Source organism: Maylandia zebra, linkage group LG19 (assembly GCF_041146795.1).
Source record: "Maylandia zebra isolate NMK-2024a linkage group LG19, Mzebra_GT3a, whole genome shotgun sequence".
Lineage (NCBI taxonomy): Eukaryota > Metazoa > Chordata > Actinopteri > Cichliformes > Cichlidae > Maylandia > Maylandia zebra.
The window spans coordinates 10430262-10453942 of record NC_135185.1 but is presented as its reverse complement, the minus strand read 5'-3'; the positions used below and the strand labels follow the sequence as shown (position 1 = coordinate 10453942).

Sequence of the window (23681 nt, the reverse complement as noted above, 5' to 3'; positions counted from 1 at the left end):
TACCAGTACTGTGTGTAAAATGCCATCAAAAAGTCAGTTAAGTTTTATTCTTTCTCACCTGTCTTTCTATCTCCTTTCACTTTTTAAAGGTTGCCATGTTAGAAAAAATATTTGCCCTACCATGCTGTTTATTGATGTGGCAAATGAATGGTTTATGAAAATATATCTAAATCTGTCATTTATTATTTTTAATATTCAGTAATGATCATGTCTCACCTCTAGTCTTCTCTGTCTTAATTTCAGGTTTCCACCATGTGTTGTAGATAGTTCAGAAGGTTAACTGGACCAAGCAGTCTTTGGGTTTTGGCCAAGTACTGTTTAGAATACCAGAATAGGGAGGATGGTGTAGGTTTAAGAAATATATATATACCAACAAGACAGCGTATATATAGAGAGAGTTTGTTTTCATTCAAAGGCTTTATGGTTTGTCCTATACCTGGTGGGCCAGTCTCTAGTCAAAATGCCCGGGCCGATGTTTTTGTCCCAGTCCAGCCCTGTTTGCTGGCAATGAGTCTTTTACAGCACTGTGTAGTGTTGTAATTCAACGATATTGGAGGGTTTTTGAGGATGAACCGCCTTTCTATGTCAGAAAGGTGGCAAAACAGTCCAGGTGGCCAACCACTGGTCCGGCAGGTAACAAAGTAACTAAATACACTCTGCATAAAGAATGTAATAGAACATTTTTGATATTAAGATGGTAAATGGTAAATGGCCTGCATTTGTATAGCTCTTTTCTAGTCCCTAATACGGTGGCTGGGAAGTGCAAATTGCAACAAATTAAAAAACCGCAACAAAATACAAAAACCCCACAACAAAATATAAAAACCCCACAACAAATTACAAAAACCCCACAACAAATTAAAAATCCTTGACGGAAAGGGATTGTCTGAAATACCGGAAGTGACACAAGCGTGATGTCACGAGAGGGGGCGTGGCCAGGATTTTTGGTTGAGGCGCCACATTTCTGGGCCGAACAAAGCGCTAGCGAAAGAGCGAAAGTACACGGATAACACCAGCTATGGTTCGTACTTGCTGTGCGGTCGGTTGTAAAGTTAGATCGCACGACCGGCAAGGGAATAAGGTTGAAAAGGGTTTATCTTTTCATTCTTTCCCCACCTGGAAGCAACATGAGGCAGCTCATGTATCGGATGTTACCAAAAGAATGCGTCTAGTCTGGATAGCAGTTGTGAGATGAGCTGATATCCAGTTCTCTTCCATCTCCAAATATCTGTTGGTGTGCTCCAGACATTTTCATTCCCGTAAGTTATAGATATGTCCATATCAATCTTTATCCGGTCTTTAAGTCTGACGTCACTAGCCGTGTCTGGGCTCAAACTCAGCTGCACGTCCATAAATCACAGGATCACTGTGGACCGCGGTAAAGTGAGCCGTCATTTGTGAGCCGCGGTCAAGCCAGCCGCCTCTTATCCGCCGCATAAATTTCTTGCGCTTTTACACCAGTCTTTACGGTAGCGCGTTTTCGCTTTATGTGCCGATTGAAAGCCTATACCCGTGCACACGTGCAGTCGCACACGCATGCGCGCACACAAATTACAATGAAACAGCCCAATACAGTCAATACAATTATGGAAATGTCAGAAATTCATTAAAAATCATCCTGAGTAGTTGAGGTCCAACTTTCAACAGATTCCTCCTCTGGGACACCTACTGTACCTGTGTGCCAAGTTTCATCCAGATTTACTGTAGAATTCCGTAACCAGGACTTTAATGATGTTAAATAGCGTGTTTCTAAGCGATTTGAAGAAAAAGAGCGAACATGTGTAGGTTCAGTCCAGACGGTTCTCATATTTCCTCTTTTTCCGAGGTCGTCATTTAGGAACGTGGTGGGTAGCCGAAAACGTAATATGGTGACGATTTGTCACCTAGCGTAAAATGTTACGCTTTGGGAGTGAGAACGTGTTGCAATACAGCCAATACAATAGAATTATGTCAATTTTCAAAAATTCATTAAAAATCATCCTGAGTAGTTGAGGTCCAACTTTCAACAGATTCCTTCTCTGGGACACCTACTGCACCTGTGTGCCAAGTTTCAGCCAGTTTTACTGTAAAATTCCTCAGAAATTAAAGGAAACTTATATTCAACGCAATCAGCCAATACACTACAATTATGTCAATTTTCAGAAATTCATTAAAAATCATCCTGAGTAGTTGATGTCCAACTTTCAACACATCCCTCCTCTGGGACACCTACTGCACCTGTGTGCCAAGTTTCATCCAGATTTACTGTAAAATTCCTCAGAAATTAAAGGACATTTATATGCCATTCAATACAGCCAATACAATAGAATTATGTCAATTTTGCAAAATTCATTAAAAATCATCCTGAGTAGTTGAGGTCCAACTTTCAACAGATTCCTTCTCTGGGACACCTACTGTACCTGTGTGCCAAGTTTCATCCAGATGTACTGTAAAAGTCCTCAGAAATTAAAGGAAACTTATATTCAACGCAATCAGCCAATACACTACAATTATGTCAATTTTCAAAAATTCATTTAAAATCATCCTGAGTAGTTGAGGTCCAACTTTCAACAGATTCCTTCTCTGGGACACCTACTGCACCTGTGTGCCAAGTTTCATCTAGATCTACTGTAATATTACTCAGAAATTACAAGAAACTTATATTCAACGCAATACAGCCAATACAATAGAATTATGGAAATTTCAAAAATTCATTAAAAATCATCCAGAATAGTTGAGGTCCAACTTTCAACAGATTCCTTCTCTGGGACACCTACTGTACCTCTGGGCCAGGTTTCATCTCAATCTGCTGCATCAATAATTGTTTAATATTGATGGATCAAAAGTGCTGCTGAGAGAGTCATGACAGGGACTATAAAGAGACAGCATATTTGCTTTTCTTCACTGACTCGCTCTGAAATCCAGATTTTAATTTTGGAATATTATGTGTACTTGTGGTTCCTATAGAAGTTTAAGGTTGAACGGTAATCAGAGTCTTCATCTCTTAGGCCTCTCTTCTGTGGATGCAGCTCACATCATTCTGTACAATACGATCATTTTTAATTCTACAACTGTTTATAACCTGCATAGTTCACATTTCTGTATAGCTGTATATCTCATATTCTGTATAGTTTTTTTTATTTCATATTCTGTATAGTTTTTTATATTTATATCCTGTTCATAGCCTGTACATAGCTTGTACTCACTACAGCCTGTAACTATACTTAAAGTTATAGCATATTCATAACATACCTTCATACCGTGTACATTGTAACATACCATAATAGACCCATTTCTGTAATATACTTACATACCTATATTATTGCTAATATAAATTCTAATATATCTATATCATGGCTAAAGCACTTCTGGATGGATGCAAACTGCATTTTCTTGCCTTGTACCTGTGACATGTGCAATGACAATAAAGTTGAATTCTATTCTATTCTAAATTAATTCAGAAGACAAACACCCGTCTCTGCTTTTGAGATTAGCATTAAAACCCTCAGTTTTGACAAATAATACAGTTATAGTGGATCAGGTGCCCCTGAATCTTCCCTTATTTGTGCTGCAATAAGCCTAGGCTCTTGCGGGCTTCCCATCATGTATGAATTTTTTCCTTCTTTGCTCGTTCTGTGTTTATACACCTCTCTGCATTTAATCATTAGTTAGTATGTATCTCTTGCCCAGTGTATATGTTGTCCTGTCTCCTTTTCATCAACCTCAGCCAGTCACAGTAGATGGCTGTCTCTCCTTGAGCCTGTTTCTGCCAGATGTTTCTACCTCTTCAAATGGAGTTTTTCCTTCCCACTCACACTAAATGTTAGCTCATATGGGGTACTTAAATTGTTGGGGTTTTCTTTGTATTATTGTTGTGTTTTTACCCAGCAACATAAAGTGTCTTTAGGTGACTGTTGTTGTGATTTGGCGCTGTACAGGGAGTGCAGAATTATTAGGCAAATGAGTATTTTGTCCACATCATCCTCTTCATGCATGTTGTCTTACTCCAAGCTGTATAGGCTTGAAAGCCTACTACCAACTAAGCATATTAGGTGATGTGCATCTCTGTAATGAGAAGGGGTGTGGTCTAATGACATCAACACCCTATATCAGGTGTGCATAATTATTAGGCAACATCCTTTCCTTTGGCAAAATGGGTCAAAAGAAGGACTTGACAGGCTCAGAAAAGTCAAAAATAGTGAGATATCTTGCAGAGGGATGCAGCAGTCTCAAAATTGCAAAGCTTCTGAAGCGTGATCATCGAACAATCAAGCGTTTCATTCAAAATAGTCAACAGGGTCGCAAGAAGCGTGTGGAAAAACCAAGGCGCAAAATAACTGCCCATGGACTGAGAAAAGTCAAGCGTGCAGCTGCCAAGATGCCACTTGCCACCAGTTTGGCCATATTTCAGAGCTGCAACATCACTGGAGTGCCCAAAAGCACAAGGTGTGCAATACTCAGAGACATGGCCAAGGTAAGAAAGGCTGAAAGACGACCACCACTGAACAAGACACACAAGCTGAAACGTCAAGACTGGGCCAAGAAATATCTCAAGACTGGTTTTTCTAAGGTTTTATGGACTGATGAAATGAGAGTGAGTCTTGATGGGCCAGATGGATGGGCCCGTGGCTGGATTGGTAAAGGGCAGAGAGCTCCGGTCCGACTCAGACGCCAGCAAGGTGGAGGTGGAGTACTGGTTTGGGCTGGTATCATCAAAGATGAGCTTGTGGGGCCTTTTCGGGTTGAGGATGGAGTCAAGCTCAACTCCCAGTCTTACTGCCAGTTTCTGGAAGACACCTTCTTCAAGCAGTGGTACAGGAAGAAGTCTGCATCCTTCAAGAAAAACATGATTTTCATGCAGGACAATGCTCCATCACACGCGTCCAAGTACTCCACAGCGTGGCTGGCAAGAAAGGGTATAAAAGAAGTAAAACTAATGACATGGCCTCATTGTTCACCTGATCTGAACCCCATTGAGAACCTGTGGTCCATCATCAAATGTGAGATTTACAAGGAGGGAAAACAGTACACCTCTCTGAACAGTGTCTGGGAGGCTGTGGTTGCTGCTGCACGCAATGTTGATGGTGAACAGATCAAAACACTGACAGAATCCATGGATGGCAGGCTTTTGAGTGTCCTTGCAAAGAAAGGTGGCTATATTGGTGGCTGATTTGTTTTTGTTTTGTTTTTGAATGTCAGAAATGTATATTTGTGAATGTGGAGATGTTATATTGGTTTCACTGGTAAAAATAAATAATTGAAATGGGTATATATTTGTTTTTTGTTAAGTTGCCTAATAATTATGCACAGTAATAGTCACCTGCACACACAGATATCCCCCTAAAATAGCTAAAACTAAAAACAAACTAAAAACTACTTCCAAAACCATTCAGCTTTGATATTAATGAGTTTTTTGGGTTCATTGAGAACATGGTTGTTGTTCAATAATAACATTATTCCTCAAAAATACAACTTGCCTAATAATTCTGCACTCCCTGTATAAATAGAATAGAATAGAATCGAGTACTTCAGACCGGGAGATTGGCAAAATGTATAAATAGGATGGCGATTAGGGGAATTGGAGACAGCTGTGTAACACAGCAGGGATACATTGGGAATAAGAAGACAGTGGACGTAAGACTCAACACAAGAAAGAGACAAGAGGCCACCAAACTAAAACACAGACCTAAGATACATGAGCTTGACACAAACAAAACCATAAACATACGTGAAGACAAGACTGTCTTTAACACTAGAGTGTTTTCACAAGTCTTCCATCCACTTGTGGAACGCTGAAAAAGACCTACACTTAAAAGCAATATGGAACTGAAAACAAAAGAATACATAATGTAAACATATCATCAAATAATCTAGGACTCACAAACAATGATATGATGAACAGAACTATAAAGAACAAAACTGAGAAATGCTTGGTAAACTGACCAAGAACTATGTCATCATGTCATTTTTTAAATATCATAGTTAATGTGTCCTGATTTGTAGATAGTGCCATCTTACAAATACAAGGAAATCCAACTGGGTGACAAGCCAGAGTTGTCTGCCCACACACCCACTGACTAGAAAAAGGGTTGAAACCTCAACTACTCAGGATGATTTTTAATGAATTTCTGAAATTGACATAATTCTGTTGTATTGGCTGTATTGCATTGAATATAAATGTCCTTTAATTTCTGAGGAATTTTACAGTAAATCTGGATGAAACTTGGCACACAGGTACAGTAGGTGTCCCAGAGGAGGGATGTGTTGAAAGTTGGACCTCAACTACTCAGGGTGATTTTTAATGAATTTTTGAAAATTGACATAATTGTAGTGTATTGGCTGCATTGCATTGGATACAAGTACCCTTTAATTTCTGAGGAATTCTACAGTAAGTCTGGATGAAACTTGGCACACAGGTACAGTGGGTGTCCCAGAGGGGGGATGTGTTGAAAGTTGGACCTCAACTACTCAGGATGATTTTTAATGAATTTTTGAAAATGGACATAATTCTATTGTATTGGCTGTATTGCATTGGATACAAGGAACCTTTAATTTCTGAGGAATTTTACAGTAAATCTGGCTGAAACTTGGCACACAGGTACAGTAGGTGTCCCAGAGAAGGAATCTGTTGAAAGTTGGACCTCAACTACTCAGGATGATTTTTAATGAATTTCTGAAAATTGACATAATTCTATTGTATTGGCTGATTGCGTTGAATATAAGTTTCCTTTAATTTCTGAGGAATTTTACAGTAAAACTGGCTGAAACTTGGCACACAGGTGCAGTAGGTGTCCCAGAGGGGAGATGTGTTGAATGTTGGACCTCAACTACTCAGGATGATTTTTAATGAATTTTTGAAAATTGACATATTTGTAGTGTATTGGCTGTATTGCATTGGATACAAGTACCCTTTAATTTCTGAGGAATTCTACAGTAAATTTGGCTGAAACTTGGCACACAGGTGCAGTAGGTGTCCCAGAGAAGGAATCTGTTGAAAGTTGGACCTCAACTACTCAGGATGATTTTTAATGAATTTCTGAAAATTGACATAATTCTATTGTATTGGCTGTATTGAATTGAATACAAGTACCCTTTAATTTCTGAGGAATTCTACAGTAAATCTGGCTGAAACTTGGCACACAGGTACAGTAGGTGTCCTAGAGGAGGGATGTTTTGAAAGTTGGACCTCAACTACTCAGGATGATTTTTAATGAATTTTTATATAAAGCGAAAAGGCGCTACCGTAAAGACTGGTGTAAAAGCGCAAGGAAATTTATGCGGCGGATAGGAAGCGGCTGGCTTGACCACGGCTCACAAATGACGGCTCACTTTACCACGGTCACTGTGGCATCACTGAGAGTTGAAAAACTATCTAAAGTCTTTCATCTGTAATAAAATGATCAGCGTTCTGCTCTACCATGTGTAACAATTGAGTTTATCATCAAGGCATCCATGAAAACGAAACGGAATATATGACATTTAACAGAGTTAGAAATTAGCAGGAAGTTAGCTTGCTAGCTTCCATCTAAATGAGGGATTTTGGAAACAAATTCAAACGTACAGCTCTGCTATCACTTCCAACATAAATGAAGACAGAAAACTAAACAGCAGTGACGTTTGTAGGGTACTGTGAGTAAAATGCGTTTGATCTTCTCTCGAACATTCAAATTAGTGCAATCATAAATTCATTCATGAGGTGCAAATTAGAGTGAGAACATGTGGAGGCTCTGGCTACGTTCACACTGCACGCGAAAGCGCATCAAATCCGACTTTTTTGACCGTATGCGACCCATATCCAATCATGGTATGACGGTGTAAAAACAGCACAAATCCGATATTTTCAAATCCGATCTGGGTCACTTTCGTATGTGGTACTTAATCTGATACATATCTGATGTTTTAGAAAGCAACTGCTGTTTGAATGGTCATGTCGCATTAAATCCGTCTTTTATTTCACTGACACAAAACATATGCCAATTATCAGCGCTGGAGAAGACATTGAGAACACACGAGCGCTTCGTGTGCATCCCGTGCAGATGTTAGTGAAACTGTTGGGAAGACAACGTGAACATTTTATTTATACTGTATAATCTGCAGATTCTGACAGAAATCTGCAACTATCCTTTGAAGCACCGCTCCTTTCTAAAACAACAATAAGGATAATTATTAGGCCATATATAAATAACAAAATAATAACTTAAAGCAAAATTGGACAACGTAAAGTCTGAAACAAGTCTTTATATTAAGGGCCATCAGTCAAACAATACTGTTTGGTCTGGGTCTAAACAGAGCGCGTTGTGTGTGACGTCTTCTTTTGCGCATGCGGGCCACTTTGAGGGTTCACAAAGGACCGCGTTTGCTGTCACATTTTATTTGTAGTGTGAACAAGCAGACACAAAATCAGATTTAAATAAAAAAAAAAAATCGGAATTGAGCATTAAGACCTCCAGTGTGAACGTAGTCATAGTGAGTTCGGTGCATTGATGTGACATTGTCCTGAAGGATTTAGTTATTCTCAATGGTTAAAGAAATTGCAATTATTTATTCATATTTATTATAAATAATCCTAATTATATATCTTGCTTCCATGTTTGTGTCCTGTGTCACAAAAAATAAATTTTTTACTATAATACATTGATTAATGACCTGCAGAATCTCCTTATCATATTACGTGTCCATAATTGTCACCTAAAGTCAAACTTTATGCTTTCTCCATCTTGAAAGTGATCACATCCTTGCATTACATACTTTAGGTTCATTTTCTGAAGGCAGGTTTCTGAAAGAGAACAGGCAGATTTGGAATATAACATGCAGCGTTCTATAGATGGACACATAAAAAAATGAAAAATTACATGTATGTGCTAACTTTCTAAATACTTTGTTACATTTATGATAAAATGGATTTGAAAGTAGATAAAACACATTTATGTCGGCCTTGTCTCATTAGAGTCCTTGTCTTTAAATTAACTTTGTATGTTTCAGGTACTGCACTCTCAAAGACTGAATGAACCAGCATTGGGTCATTGTGAGCATCACAGGGAAGGTTGAAGCTGCCCACTGCACCTGTATGGCCGGAGTCGTGGAGACCTGCATCCATGGCGCTGCTCTTCTGTTTAATGTAGAAGCAACAGTGCAGATCTGTGGCACAAGGACTGTTACAGATGAACCTGCATACTGGGTTTTTCTGGGTAATATGACCAAGATACAGCCAGAGGTTGGCCATAAGATAGACTTCTCCTCTTCAGCTGCCCAAAAACGGCTCTGCATCAAAACATAAACAGACCATCCGTATTGACAGGTAAAAGGAGCCGTCCTCAAAACAGAAAAATCCCACCTGCTACTTTGGAGGAGTTGTCACTGCTATTGGAATCTTTGCTGGAACACAGTAAAGCTGTGGGTTGTGGGAATGACCCATAATGTTTTATATAGGGATCTAGATTTATGCCTGAAATGCACTGCCATGTAAATAATTTGCATTTACTGAATATGTACTGACTGAGTACCACTGTTCAAAAGTTGAATAAAGAAACAAACTAATTTTTGCTCTTTTTTTATTAAAACCATTTTGTAGAACATCACATCAGTTACAATGTAGAATCCATGTCATTTATAGTTTATAAAGGACAAAATGTTTACATAAAATCATGACAGCATTTACATGATATCACCCACTACTAACGTTACTTTATTTACTATCAATTACTTCAATTTATCTTTTGAAAAATTACCGCTATTTATACAGCACAAGACTTAAGAATATTTAACAGGAGCAAGTTTCATTCTCCCCTGGTTTTACTATCACACTGTTCACCAAAACAGCAGCAAACCTTCACCATCTTATCCAGGAGGGTCACCTCTTCACCCTCACATGGAAGAAGTAATCTGGTTGGCATGGTGGTATGTTTGAAGCAGGTCCCTTGTGTAGCGCTGGAACCCAGTCACGATGTGTTTCATCCATTTCATAGGCTGGTTTGCTGCAATAATGCCAAATAATTAGCAACTCTATAAATAGAAGGTACTTCTGCAAAATCACTCTGTGGCTGCCGTCAGCAGCAGTTATGCAATTTAAGACAATTTTATGGTTCAAGTTACAATGAATAAGTGAAATACTTTATTGTTAATATATGTGTGTGATGTAATGTATGTTGTTGGTTGGAAATACATTTAAAAAGGGTTTACAGAATGTTTCCGGGGTGGAACCAATGTTTAGTCTGTTGTTTGAGGTCGACGGCATATTCTGGTACACGCTACACTTGGTAGAGCGCAGCATGCTTTCGTCTCTCTCTGGTGGTGGTAGAGACATGTAGACGCATGCAACGGAGTGTCCGACTATGGGAAAGAATGACACTACAAGAAGCGTTTTCATTAACCCCTGCAAGTTAATGCGGCCAATGAGGTATGCAATTTGTATATGTTGTGATAGAAAATAAGATGTTTGTTTGTGATAGAGCGAGCGAGTTTATGGTAACCACATGTATATGTTAGCATTTTGTAAAGGTCAAATTGTGAGCATTTATGTTGTTTAATAATGTACTTTATTGTTTATTCTCTATGAGAACAATGTACGGTGGAAATTGATTATTTTATGTTGTTGTACAGTTCTCACGGCATCGTTATGGCATCTCTGGTGGCATTGTTGGTGGCGCCCGTGTGCAATAAATGCCAGTAAATCAAGAACGCCTTGTGTTCGTTTTTCAACTTGGAGGGAGTTACACACTCAGTAGGATGTTTTTTTTCTAATTTGCTATGACCTCAGAGCGCATCGAAAATAAAACTAATAGGCTATAAAGAGTGATATGAACATATTTAGAACTTACCGGAATAAAAATGTCTGGAGCACCAACAGATATTTGGAGATGGAAGAGAACTGCACGTCAGCTCGTCTCACAGCTGCTATCCAGGCTAGACGCCTTCGTTTGGTAACACACGAGCTGCATCATGTTGCTTCCAGGTTGGGAAAGAATGAAAAGACAAACCCTTTTCAAGCTTATTCTCTTGCCGGTCGTGCGATCGAACATTGCAGCCGACCACACAGCAAGAACGAACCATGGCTATGCTTTCGCTCCTTTTTCACTTAGACCCCCAAAATGGCGGATCGGGCCAAAATCCTTTCCACGCCCACCCCGTGACATCACGCTCCAAAGCCTTATTAGGCTAATCGTTGTGTCACTTCCGGTATTTCAGACAATCCCTTTCCGTCAAGGATATTTAATTTGTTGTGGGCTTTTTGTAATTTGTTGTGGGCTTTTTGTATTTTGTTGTGGGTTTTTTTTTAATTTGTTGCGGTTTTTTAATTTGTTGCGATTTGCACTTCCCAGCCACCGTACCCTAAGGACCCCAAAGCGCTTTACACTACATTCAGTCATTCACCCATTCACACACACATTCACACAGATGATGAAAACTGTAAAGACTTCAGATTTTATTGCAGTTTAGCCAAACCTGAAAATGGTTTAGATTGTTGGAGTGTCTTTTGCAAAGGTGACCGTGTTATGAAAAACTGTTTGGAGAAGTGCAGGAAGAGTGGTGAGAATTATTTTTCTGCTGTGAGAAATGAGCCAAAGTGATTAAGAAAAAGTGAAATCATCTCATTTTTAAAGTGAACACAAAGCACCGTTTTTTTTTTATGTAAACCAAAGAATGAGAATTTAGAAACATTAAAAAAAAACAAAGTTGTGACAGACTGCAGATTCATGAATTTTCACTAATTTGCTCAAAGACTGTTCAGAGCTAACAGTGTGTCCAACTCACCAATGCCGAGAGAGCTGAAGAACTCTCTATGTTAAAATATATTTCATTTAAAACACTTCTTAAATAGAGACATAAATGGTAAAAATGTTTATCAAGAACAATTTATTAATGAAAAGCAGGAATAACGTTGATAAACATTTGGATTCATATCTGTATTATTTGTGTGGTAGTTCCTCACTGTGACCACTGGAGGGCAGTGAACTCTCATCACAATCTACAGTCAACAGGACAAAAACACCACAGAGCAGTTTCTGTTGCATTAAAAGTATTTATTATGCTGTAAGCGACGATATGATATTAAAAGAGTTTCATCACAAAGTAAATCAAACAGAGGAAATTCAGACGATGATGTTTCAGGAGCAACTATCACATCACCTGATCTGTAAACAGTGATGACATCACCAAATCAGACAAAGGATTAGAACAAAGCTCTTCTAGCAGGTTTTATCTGAATAACAACATCACATTTGTTCCTGTATTGATGTGATGAGAAGAAATGAGACCTGCTGAGGCCTCTGCTACATTTATCAGCTATAGTAGGATAATGGCTCAAATGTGCAGCTGCAACATGATTTGGTTCCAATATATTTATATTTAATCATCCATCCATCCATCCATTCGCTTCCGCTTATCCTTTTCAGGGTCGCGGGGGGCGCTGGAGCCTATCCCAGCTGTCATAGGGCGAGAGGCGGGGTACACCCTGGACAGTTCGCCAGTCTGTCGCAGGGCTAACACACAGGGACAGACAACCATTCACACTCACATTCATTCACACCTAGTGGCAATTTGGATTATCCAATTAACCTATCCCCACAAGATGCATGTCTTTGGACATATTTAATCATTTCAATTAATTTCAATTGAACTTTTTTAAGTTTCATTCATCTTTTACTTTTAGATTCACACTGATGTGTTCAGCCTAAAGCTCTTTCAAACACCCTCTGAGCATCATCAGCGAGCTTATCAAGGATCAATTTCAGAATTTTGTAAGTTGTGGTACCAGAGAGACCCGCTGATACTAGAATTCCAATAAATGGAATCCATCTGAGCACTTCCTCTGCTGCAATTAATGCAGCTACGGCCCCAAGTTGGGCTATCACCGTCAAGAGGAGCTTTTTAGTTATTTCTACTGCAGCCAGTGGTGAAATGATGACAGCACACAGATCAGCATATGGCACACCTGTTCTGTCAGAAAGTCTCATCAGAGACGGGACATCGAGACCAAACGCAAAAACATAATCTGTGACAACACCAACCAGCAAAACAGCATCAACAGCAATAGAAAGACCAGGAACTGGAACAGCTGCTCCAGCTGCAGACAGAGTAGCCCAGTATTTTACTTTGGATTTCAGAGCTTGTTTCTTCTTCCTGATGATCTCTGGGTTGAAGTTGGGCATGGCTCGCAGCAGAGCATCTCTCTTGTGTGCAGGAAGGTCTCTGTCTAAGGTCTCATGTAAGAGAGAGAAGTTGTACAGGTGGAGCTCAAAGCTGGACACCAGGAACACCTGTGGAGACTCGATGCCTTGTGTCTGAAGACCTGCGTCACAGAAGAAACACACAGTGTGAAGATTAAGTATGAAACAATAAATGATCTAAAACTAGGCTTTTCCATTCAGGGGATTCATTGACTCCTCTGACTCCACAGAGTTATAAAGGATTATAGTTTAGTTGTGTATAGTTTAGAATAATCTTGGATCATATCTGCTGCTGTTTGTCACGGGAATGATTAGAGTGTTTTTTATGTAAGATTAATATGAAGAGAAACTGCAGCCCAGAGAGTCTGAACAATACCAAACAAACACTGAGTTAGAGATTAACAGCAGCAGGCAGCTGTTCTTCAAGAAACATCAAACAACTAAAGTGTAATGTTTGTTGATGGAGACAAAAACTGGAGATAAAACTGATTATATGTTTATACATTGTTGACCCAATAAATGAATTTGATTGGATTGATCATTTTATCTTGTCAGTTAAAAATGAACAAATAAATTAAAAATCTGTTCTCATCCTAAATTTTGGTATCAACCTGAAAGAGGCAGTAGCAGTTTAATGAGTGATCAGTGTAATAAAGTTCAGCTGTCCAATAAAAGCCTGACCTCTCCAGCAGCTGCAGGAGGACAGATCTAAATAACTTTATACACTTGAAACATCAAATAAAGTTCATCCAGCTTCTCTCAGTGATTACTGATAATCAAAGTAATTTGTAATTTTTCTGAGTATGCGATGATGCAAACAATAGAAAATAAAGTTTATTCCATTCACACACAGCCACAAAGTGAACATTATTAAAGAACACATCCAGAAATTAATCTCACACTGGGATAAATGATCACTGAATACTCACCTTTAACGCAGTCGTCTCTGATTTTTGTCAGAGCTTTGCCTTCATTGAAGTCTCTCTTTCTTCTCTCAGCTCGCATATTGTTGTCAATCTTTGATCGAACAAAGTAGAACTTTTTCTTCATCCTCTGAATCTCCTGAGCGAGTTTCACATCGTTTTCTGTGAAGCGAGTGTCTGAGATGATGATGAAGAAGTCAAACTTCTCAAATCCAAAAAGCTTCAGGTACTTCTTAGCTGGAAACCTGGTGGTGCCGATCCCAGGAAGATCCCATAAAGTAACATTGGGATACTTTGGATGGGGGTACGGTGTGACCTCTGAGGTGGTTTCTGTAACACCAGTAGGAGCAGCTCTCTCATCATCATCGGGCAGGTCTCTGAGGGCGTTAACAAAGGTGGATTTACCTGCCCCTGATTCTCCTGTGATGGCGATATTTAGTCTGATGTTTTTCTCCTTCATCATTAACTCAGTGATCTTTGCAGCAGCTGCTGGTCGGTCATTCTTCAGCAGAGCTTCATTAATTTCTTCTTTAACTAATGCAAATCCAAATTGGTCATCTGTGCTTGTACTTAAAGCCTGAAACAGTAAAGGGGACAAAATGTACTTTTGTGATTTGGGAGGCATGAAATGTAACTATGTATGATCTAACATCATAACACACAACTGGCCTAAAATTCCACAATTAAATAATTCCACAAACAAAAATAAAATACCTGAAATATAAGCTGGAGCCAAATTATGGAGATTCATAATTAATTTCTTAATATTTATTCTTTTTCTGTCTCAGAGGACTGAAATATTTTTATTGGATTGAAATGGGCTTAAAATAAATCTGTGGTTGACATTTTTAACTCTGAATTGAAAAGTTAAAAAACAAAATGTTTGTTAGGCTGGAAAGAAAATGATCCGAGCTCAGACCAGCACACAGTGTGTAAAAACAGTCTGAATTGAGATGCTGTGTGAAGTTACAGGAAATGTTTGAAACCTAAAACTATGATGCCTGTCACAGTTGGGATTTAAAGCAGCAGCCAATGATCGGATCAGTGTGTTTTCACACAGGCCACAGTTACACTCATGAGAAAAACATTTTCTCAGTTCTCCTTCCTCAGGATTTACTAAGGTAAGCAGCAGCCAGGTACTGCTAACTGATCAACAGGACAATGATCCTAAACACAGCAACAATACAATCTTACCTTGAAAGCTTCTTTCTTCTTGCTGATGATCTCCAGGTTGAAACTGGGTGTAGCAAACAGCAGAGCATCTCTCTTGAGTTCAGGGAGCTCTCTCTCTAAGGTCTCTTGTAAGAGAGAGAAGTCGTACATGCTGAGATCAAAGCTGGACACTAGGAAGACCTGTGGAGACTCGATGCCCAGTCCTCTGACTCCTGTGTCACAGAAGGAAAACATGTTGTGACGATCACAAAAAGAAAATATAAAATGGTAGCTGTTCTTATTATTAGTTACAAAGAATTATCAGTTGATTCAGCTTCAGTTTCCTGCAACCCTGTGGAATAGCATTGTGAGTTTCAGGTTATTGTTTTGTCACAACATCTCAGATATAGAGGACCCAGACTATTGTCCCCCCCACTGAACAAGGCCAGTCAGACACAGAGGAGTCCTCCGATGAGTCCTCTGAAGAGAAAATGGATATTGAGTCTAACAGAATGAGCCCCTCTTACTGCTCTAGCCACAATATTCTGAATTAGTCGGCCAGGGCTTGCACCTGGGTTTAGTACTGTCTCCCCAATAGATGCATGGAAGATGTTCAGTGTTGGGACTAACGCGTTATTAAGTAACGCGTTACAGTAACTACGTTAATATTGTGGTAACGAGCACGGTAATTAGTTATTATGCCAAAACCAGGAACGCGTTACTCGTTACTGGGATTTAGATAGGCTCGTTATTCGTTACTTCGTGTGGTGGCTATCGCGGAGCTTCCACAGATTCAATAACATTAGCAAGTGGTGGAGGCCAGCAGGTGGATGAAGGAAAAGGGAGGCAAGAGGAGAGACCCGAAGCGGCCGCTGGTCCGAGTGTCAGGAGAACTGAACTTCAGGTAAGAAGTTATAACCTGCAGTCCATCTGGGTCAGATATGAACCAAGTTTAGGTGGAGTTTATTTTCGTTATGCTGACTTTTTCGTACTGTGTGCTAGCTAGCATCACGGAGTTTCTATACAGCTGGGTGGGTGCTATGTTACTGATGTTGAACTTTATTTTGTTCATAAGGTTAATTATTAGAGTTGCCAACCGTCCTGTAAAAAACGGAATCGTCTCGTATTCAGAGAAAATATTACGCGTTTCGTATTGAGGTGAAAAGGAACAGTTTGTCCCGGACTTCAGTTACAATGAAAAAGACACAAAGCTGGAGTTACTCTGTCTTTGCTGCACAGCTGCCTCTTCTTCTCTCATCCTCTCACCCTCCCTCTCCTGTTTCTACTTCAATCATGAAACTGATCAATGATCAGCTGATCGGCTTTTCTCTCTTGTTTATTTATCGCCCACTTTGCGCCAGAAAGAGGAAACCAAACAACAGCAGCACGTTTAAGCTTGATCAGCTGTTGTTAGAATTTATTTAATATTAATTTCTAGTATCAGGTGATGTTTGCTGGAGCCACAGCTGTAAAGCTGCTGGTCATGATATCAGTTTGGTTATCTGGTGAGAGGGAAACATGAAGATGAAACCAGGAGATGTCCTTACTGAATCATCAGAGCTGTGATGGAGAAACAGGTTTACCTTTTAGTTAACATGAATGAGTTGAAGGGAAGTTATGAACTGTTTCTGAGCGACAAATAACACCAGGATCCTTTTCTAAGTAGCTGACAGCTGGTAACTGTGCAGGAGCGGTTCTAGCAAAGTGTTGCCAGGGGGCCAGGTAGGGAATTAAAAGGGAAAGGGGGGCACAAAGAAATACTTTCTTATTCTCATTTAAAATGTCTCACTTTTAAAAAAATAATTATCTGAATCTTACAACAAACAATTGATAGATTGATACATATATACCATCAGAACAGTGTACATCACTGTCACAACAGTGTTTGTTTTCATTCAAAGGCTTTATGATTTTTCCTAGTCAAAATGCCCGGGACGATTTTTTTGTCCCAGTCCAGCCCTGTTTGCAGCTCATCTGCAGTCTGGTGTTGCCTACATCTTCCTATTCAGAAGGCAGAATTTCCGAGTTCTGAGTACAATCGAAAGCACCACGACTGCAGTTTTTGTGTTGGATGTAAAAAGCAGGCTAGGATAGAATCAGGTGTGGGATTTCTATCGTGGAAATGTGCACATTATTTTTTCCTTTCTATTGGTAGGTGGCACAGTGCACTTGTGGCAAGTAAGCAAGCTAGAAGACTGGCAATCTTGCTGGATATCCAGTTACGGAAGCAACACATTAACAAGAGAATTCTGAGTAAAACCAAAGTTACTTTCCCTAGTAACTAGTTACTCTGAAAGTAACGAGTAACTTGAAGTAACTGAGTTACTTTTGATAGAAGTAACTAGTAATGTAACTAAGTTACTAATTTAAAGTAACTTACCCAACACTGCTGATAATATAATAGAAGAGGTGCTGTCATACACAAACATGGAGGCACAAGGAGTAGCCACAGACAGGGGAAAAGAGTGGAAAAATGTAATCAAACATAAGCTGGCCTTCATTTGATTGACCATTCTTGCAGGAAGTGAGAAGAACTGGGAGGTACCAGTCGGTGTGCTTTTTGGGAGTCCTCTGCATAACCCATTGTACAAGGCCACTATGTCAATTCAAAGATTTAAAGATATTCGCCCGTCTTGCACTTTGATGACAAGAGGACCAGAGCCTACCGACTGAAAACAAACGACGTGGCAGCTTTCCGCTACATATGGGGCCTGTTCCTGGTCAACTGCAGGCAGAAATTCATGCATAGTGATTGTGTTACAGTGGATGAACAACTTGTGCCTTTCAGAGGGAAGACCCAGTTTTTGCAGTATATGCCGAGCAAGCTTACAAAAGTGATATACGTGATACAAAAACTCCAATTTCTTAAAATTAATGAAAAAATAAATAAAAATGCAAAGGGCCTCATGTCACAAACATGTTTTATGAGGAATACCTCAAATATGAAAATATTACAACTCTTCGTTTTAAAGATTTTGAAGAATAACAACCGAGTTTACAGCAAAATGCAATGATTTTATTTGGGGTCATTTTTGACCCCACTCGTGGAAGAGTGTAGGTATTGGTAGGTTGTGCATCCAAGGGTTAAACTCTCAAAGTTCTAACCTTTGTAAAAAAATATAATAAAATAACACATACATATAGGATCTTGGGGGTGGGCACGCTACACGTCATCCAGATGACAATCAGGGTGTACACCTCACCCCTGGCGTCGTTGCCCACCTCTCAATTTTAAATACACGTAGACATTGAGGGCTATCAGGAGGGACTATGTGCTTAACTGATGCTCTCTGGCAGGTAGCTCCATGCCCTCCTGGGTTTTAAATGCACCTTAGAACACACATGCATCAACACTACATATGAGCAGGCGGAGGGAGGTTTGGAGTCTTCACACACCCCCGGTCTCTGTTGCCTGTTGGGACGGGGGGGGCTGGAAGGAGGAGCTGGCCGTCCAATTGGGGTCTGGAACGTGGGGCCTCCCTGCTGCTGCGGAGTCGGGGCAGTCTGCTTCACTCCACCCAAGGGTAACACTACCTCGGTCTGGGTGCAGTTTCCCCCTCCAAGGGCAAGGGTACCTAGACCCGGGGCTTAGAGTACGCTTGGGGAGTGTGATTGTGTGCACAGCGTCTCTCTATGTCTGTCTCCACGTTGGTTGAGTGTGGAGTGAGTGCATATGAGAGCATGAGGGTGAGAATGGATGTTTGTATCTGTGTGTGCCTGTATGTCTGTGTCTATTTGTCAGGTTGGGTATCAGACGCCACCTCTCTGGGGACATCTCAGGCCCTCCAGGGTATGGAGGCCTATCTCCCCCCACCACCACTTCCCCTGCTGGTGGCGGACTCCCTCAGACATCGGTGCGTTGGTGGTTCTTTGTGTCTGGGGATGGGCGTCCAGGTACAAACCGGCTCACTCCTTGGTGGCTGCTTATCGGGGCCTGGAGCCTGGGGCTCGCTCGGGCCACTCCGGAGGTGGGGTGCCCCCGGCCCCTCGGCCTGGGGCTCGGTCACTCAGGCACAGCTGGCTGCCGGCGGAGCTCACGGGCGCGTCACTGCAACCCCCCCTGGCTTCTGCTCTGCGGCTGCTGAGTGAACCCTCATCTGGGACTCTCCTCAGCTCTTACTGGGACAGTGGCGCGGCTGCCCCTCTGTTGGTCTTCCTTGGTCTCTTGTGTTCTGGGGGCCTCTGGATGTCTGGAGTTTTGATCTCCTCCATACCTGCTTCATGCCCTGGAGGACGGGGCTGTGGCCCCCCCACACCCTCTAGCAGATCATTACATGAAGGAACCTTTTAAAAACAAACGCGCTCACAGGTGTACACACGGGTGATCACACACACAAACTACACCCTTTTTGGCTCCTACCTCAAAGCACACTGTGTTCTGTTGATCTTATGTGCTGCACAATAATGTTTAATATTTAGTATTTACTGTTATATTCCCATATATCATCGTGATGTTGTTTATTGTATTGCTCTCTTTTTCTTTGCTTGTTTTCTCTTTTTTCTTTCTCAACAGGTGATCCAGGTGATCGATAGATGGATATTTTGTCTTTTTTTTTGTTTGTTTTTTGCCCTTTATCCCCGTCCCTCTTCCCCGCTGTTTTTCTTTCCCTCTTTCTTTCTCCCTTTTCTTTTCCCCAGTCAAGTCTGTCCCGTGTTCAGCAAATGAAAATAAAATAAACAAAAAAAGCAAAGGTGAATCAAATGGACCAATACGGCAAGGCTGGGATTGGTCCATCTTTCTTCGCCTTTAGACAATAATTCTGATGGCAAAAGAACCAAACGGGACAGGCAAAAAAAAAAAAAAAAAAAAAGCACGCAAAATTGCACTAAAAGAATCCGTGAAACAGTGAGACTGCAAAAGGTGATCAGCGTTATAGCGAGGGACCACTGTAATTGTAAAGATAAGTCACAACACACCCTTTGTGAATACTAATATATAGAGACCCTTATGTAACCCAGAGTAATTTCCTGCACTTATTTCCTGCCATTGAACGCATCACAAATGCATGACTCCAACCACATGACTTTGCTCAGCCAATCGAATGGCATGTAGGTCATAGTAAGCCTGTCCCGGCTTCCTCCCGTCAGATGCGTGGAGGCAAGCCAGGTGACAGAGCTGTTGCAGGTGTGTATTGGCAAACATTTGCTTTTCCCGTTTTAATGCATTTTCTTAACACCAACTAACTTATGCAACTTAGATGCTGATTACTGTGAGCCAGAGCCATAATGTTGTTGTGCACTGAACAGAATGGAATTGGTGAGTTTGAACTTTTAATTGACTGTTTGTATTGCTACCAGCTGACCCTAATCGGCTGCTGCCGGTCCAAACAATTTGATTTTGATTTGACTGATAGTTGTTGAATAACAAATGTTGTGGAGCTACATAGTATGTATGTATGTATGTATGTAGCAGTTGAAATGTTTTCAGTTAAATCCTTATTGGTTAGAAATATTATATTTAACCAATATATTGTTTGTTTATTTTTATAAATTGTGTACACAGGAACAAGAATAACTTAATGTATTTAGCTTAATTGGCTGACATTTTTGTATGTTGTTCTTGTGATTTCTTATTGGCCTTGTTTATTTAATGCAGGCCAGGTGAACCTTTTTTGGGTATGGAAAAGGATGGCGAGCCAATGAACGGCTAGGAGCAGGACTCATTCTGCATTGAAGCTTCCACTGGACTGGTAGGAAGCTATCAAAGGCGACGCTCTGTCCCGTAATTTCCGAATACACTGATTTCCACAATCATACACACCAGTTCCCCCGTTTATGGACAATAGCGCTTGGACATCTCTCATGGATATTCAGATAAAACTCATGGACTTCAGTGTGGATCAGTGTTTTCGATGTTAACATGTGTTATTTATGGGGAACTTTTTTTGAGAATCTATATTGCTTGGTATAAGCCAGAAGAATTTGCTTAGTTGCCTTTGTGCACCCCCACTGGGTTTTTCTATTAATTAAATAGCTACAGCAGGAATGATTATTTAAGCTTTCATTTTCTTTTCTTAATTTTCTTTGCTTTCGGTTAAATACATGGTACCTGCAAAAGCATTTTGTGTTGTGTGTATTTAATTACTGCCCATCAGCTCCAGTAGCATTCCTAAATCTTCTGATTAATAATAATCACACTCAATCCCTAGCCTGTATTAACTCATTAGCGCTACATCAGTGTTACACTTACCTGTAATCATTCATGTATGTTTTAATATCCTGTGGCTTTTTTTCACGGTTTGTTGACATGCGGTGTAGGTGTGTACTGATATCGACATAACGGGGAAACATCTGGCTTTGACTATTGTTCACCTGTAGTTTGAATGCTGGACATTTGCCTGTTTAAATCATAAGAACTGTCACTATACAGAGATGTGCTTCTGCTGCAGTGATGCAGTTCTGCTTGTGTTGAGTGATGTAAACAAATTTGGATATCACACTGCAAGGTACAGAAGCAGTACATCCTCCAGCCACACAGTTAGTGTTCAGTATAATAAAACTTCCTCAAAGCAGATTTAAATTATTTTATTGTCCAGTTGCAGCTGAAACTAACACCATCATTAAATCCAGAAACTGACCTCAGGTACAAATCACACAGGTCTGCAACCAAAAAACTAAAGAGAAATTTGGGTTGTTTCTTACAGAGTTTTACTCACTGAAACTGGGAAAAATATTTAAAAAATTCCATCTTATCAGGTTTTCTTGCAAAATGCTTTTAGTTTTTATTAAACGTAAAAATTTCCCTTTTTAAACTGAAATCTGGTATCCTATACCTGAGTCAAAAAAACATCCAATAATGATTTCATACATTAATTAATGCAAAATGCAAATAGAAATTGGGGGGGGGGGGGGGGGTTGTGCTTGGCGGTATGAAGAAAACGGATGATCATGTCCCAAAAGGTTTATTCTGTTCACAGCCAAAGGTAATGGATCTCAGAACACTTATGCATAATTAATTGTAATAAAACATTGATTTTTTTCATCGCTGTTGTGCTTTTTTTAATGTAAGCTCCTCATGTTTTGAAGAGAAACTGTACATGATGGAGGGACATGGAGATCATTTTTTGATTTAGCACCATAAAAAACATAACATTTAACAAAAATATCTCATGCAGCTGAAATTTTTTTCAGACCTGTGTTATTTTGCATCTGAACGAGGTCGCTCACCTTGAAAGCAGTCGTCTCTGATTTTTGTCAGAGTCTCCTCTTCACTGAAGTTTCTCTTTTTTCTCTCAGCATTTATATCGTCATCAATCTTTGAGCGAACAAAGTAGAACTTTTTCTCCATCTTCTGAATCTCCTGAGCGAGTTTCACATCATTCTCTTTGAACCGAACAGCTGAGATGATGATGAAGAAGTCAAACTTCTCAAATCCAACACGTTCCAGGTACGTGTCAGATGGAAAATTTGGGGTACCAACTCCAGGAAGATCCCAGAATTTAACATTGGGATAGTTTGGATGGAAGTATTCTTTAACCTCCATGGTGCATTCTGTAACACCAGTAGGAGCAGCTCCCTCGTCATCATCACTCACACCTCTGAAGGCATTAACAAAGGTGGATTTGCCAGAACCAGTTTTCCCAGTGATGGCGATATTCAGTGTGATGCCGTCCATCCCCAGTGGCTTCTTGACTATTCCAACAGCTGATGGTTTGTCATGGAGTTGTAGAGCTTTAATTTCTTTTGTAACTGATTTACAGTCAGTTTGAACAGCCATCCTGATCCTCGATAACTGCAGTAAGAGAGATGTTGAAAGTTATTACACAACTGGAAAAATAATACCTAATTTTTTTTTCAGTTAACATACAAAACTGTATGATGTCAAGACCATTTCAGTGCATTGAAATTGTCTTAATACATTTCAAGGCACTGAAAATTTTAAGTTCTTAAAATTTCCTTCCATAATATCGGAGGAGTAGAGCTGGGCGATAGAACGATAACGATATGTATTGCGAAATAACTTTTTCTCGATAGAAAAATGAAACTATTGCGATAGACATCTCTCTCTCTCTTCCTCTCTTAAAAAAGCCGAACCAATTACAGCCGCAGCGTCACGTCACATGACTTGTTACGTACAGCACAAGTGCCAAGCCGCACATGTGTATTTGTTTGGGAAGCAGCCAGCTGCCGTGCCGGCCGGGTAATGGAGGCGGGTAATGAGTGTGCCGACTAGAGAAAAATCAACCGAGAGCGTGACCGAAGGTTACCGAAGAGAAAACAGATGATGGTTCCAATGCTGGAGAGATTGTCGAAAGGAAGGCCAGAGAAGTTGCATAGTGTGGAGGTATTTTGGCTATTTGAAGTCTTACAAAAAACAGAGTAGCACGCACTGTAAATTGTGCCAAAAGCATGTTCCCACAAAGTCACAAACCTTTTTGATCACCTGAAGCAGTGCCACCCACTAGAGCACGCTCAATCTCTGACTGAAAGTGCTTTCGTCATCGAAAACAACCAGGGGAAT

The 23681-nt window shown here is 40.2% G+C and overlaps 1 protein-coding gene, 1 long non-coding RNA gene and 1 pseudogene across 3 annotated transcripts in view; 2 read left to right on the top strand and 1 right to left on the bottom strand.

Annotated features, from left to right (window-relative positions):
• The window catches only part of LOC101483449 (interferon-inducible GTPase 5-like), a 47616-nt pseudogene that overhangs the window by 3917 nt on the left and 20018 nt on the right, over positions 1–23681 (top strand). The gene's annotated exons all lie outside the window — the stretch shown is intronic.
• Positions 12545–22950, bottom strand: LOC143414008 (interferon-inducible GTPase 5-like). Its single transcript, XM_076877596.1, has 4 exons — positions 22388–22950; positions 15263–15453; positions 14075–14645; positions 12545–13267 (listed from the first exon to the last, which is right to left on the bottom strand). The coding sequence occupies exons 1-4, from the start codon at positions 22935–22937 to the stop codon at positions 12645–12647; spliced, it is 1935 nt and encodes a 644-aa protein (XP_076733711.1). The 5' UTR covers positions 22938–22950; the 3' UTR covers positions 12545–12644.
• On the top strand, positions 20187–21280 carry LOC106675415 (uncharacterized). The gene is made up of 3 exons (XR_003022527.2): positions 20187–20345; positions 20419–20477; positions 20817–21280. It is a non-coding gene; the product is annotated as an uncharacterized LOC106675415 (long non-coding RNA).

Excerpts from the sequence above, each read along its gene's own strand:
- LOC143414008 (XM_076877596.1), bottom strand. The coding sequence starts at position 22,937 with ATGGCTGTTCAAACTGACTGTAAATCAGTTACAAAAGAAATTAAAGCT. Across the intron at positions 14,646-15,262 it reads AGAAGAAAGAAGCTTTCAAG|GCTTTAAGTACAAGCACAGA; the intron begins GTAAGATTGTAT and ends TTACTGTTTCAG. Across the intron at positions 13,268-14,074 it reads CAGAGACGACTGCGTTAAAG|GTCTTCAGACACAAGGCATC; the intron begins GTGAGTATTCAG and ends TCTGTGACGCAG.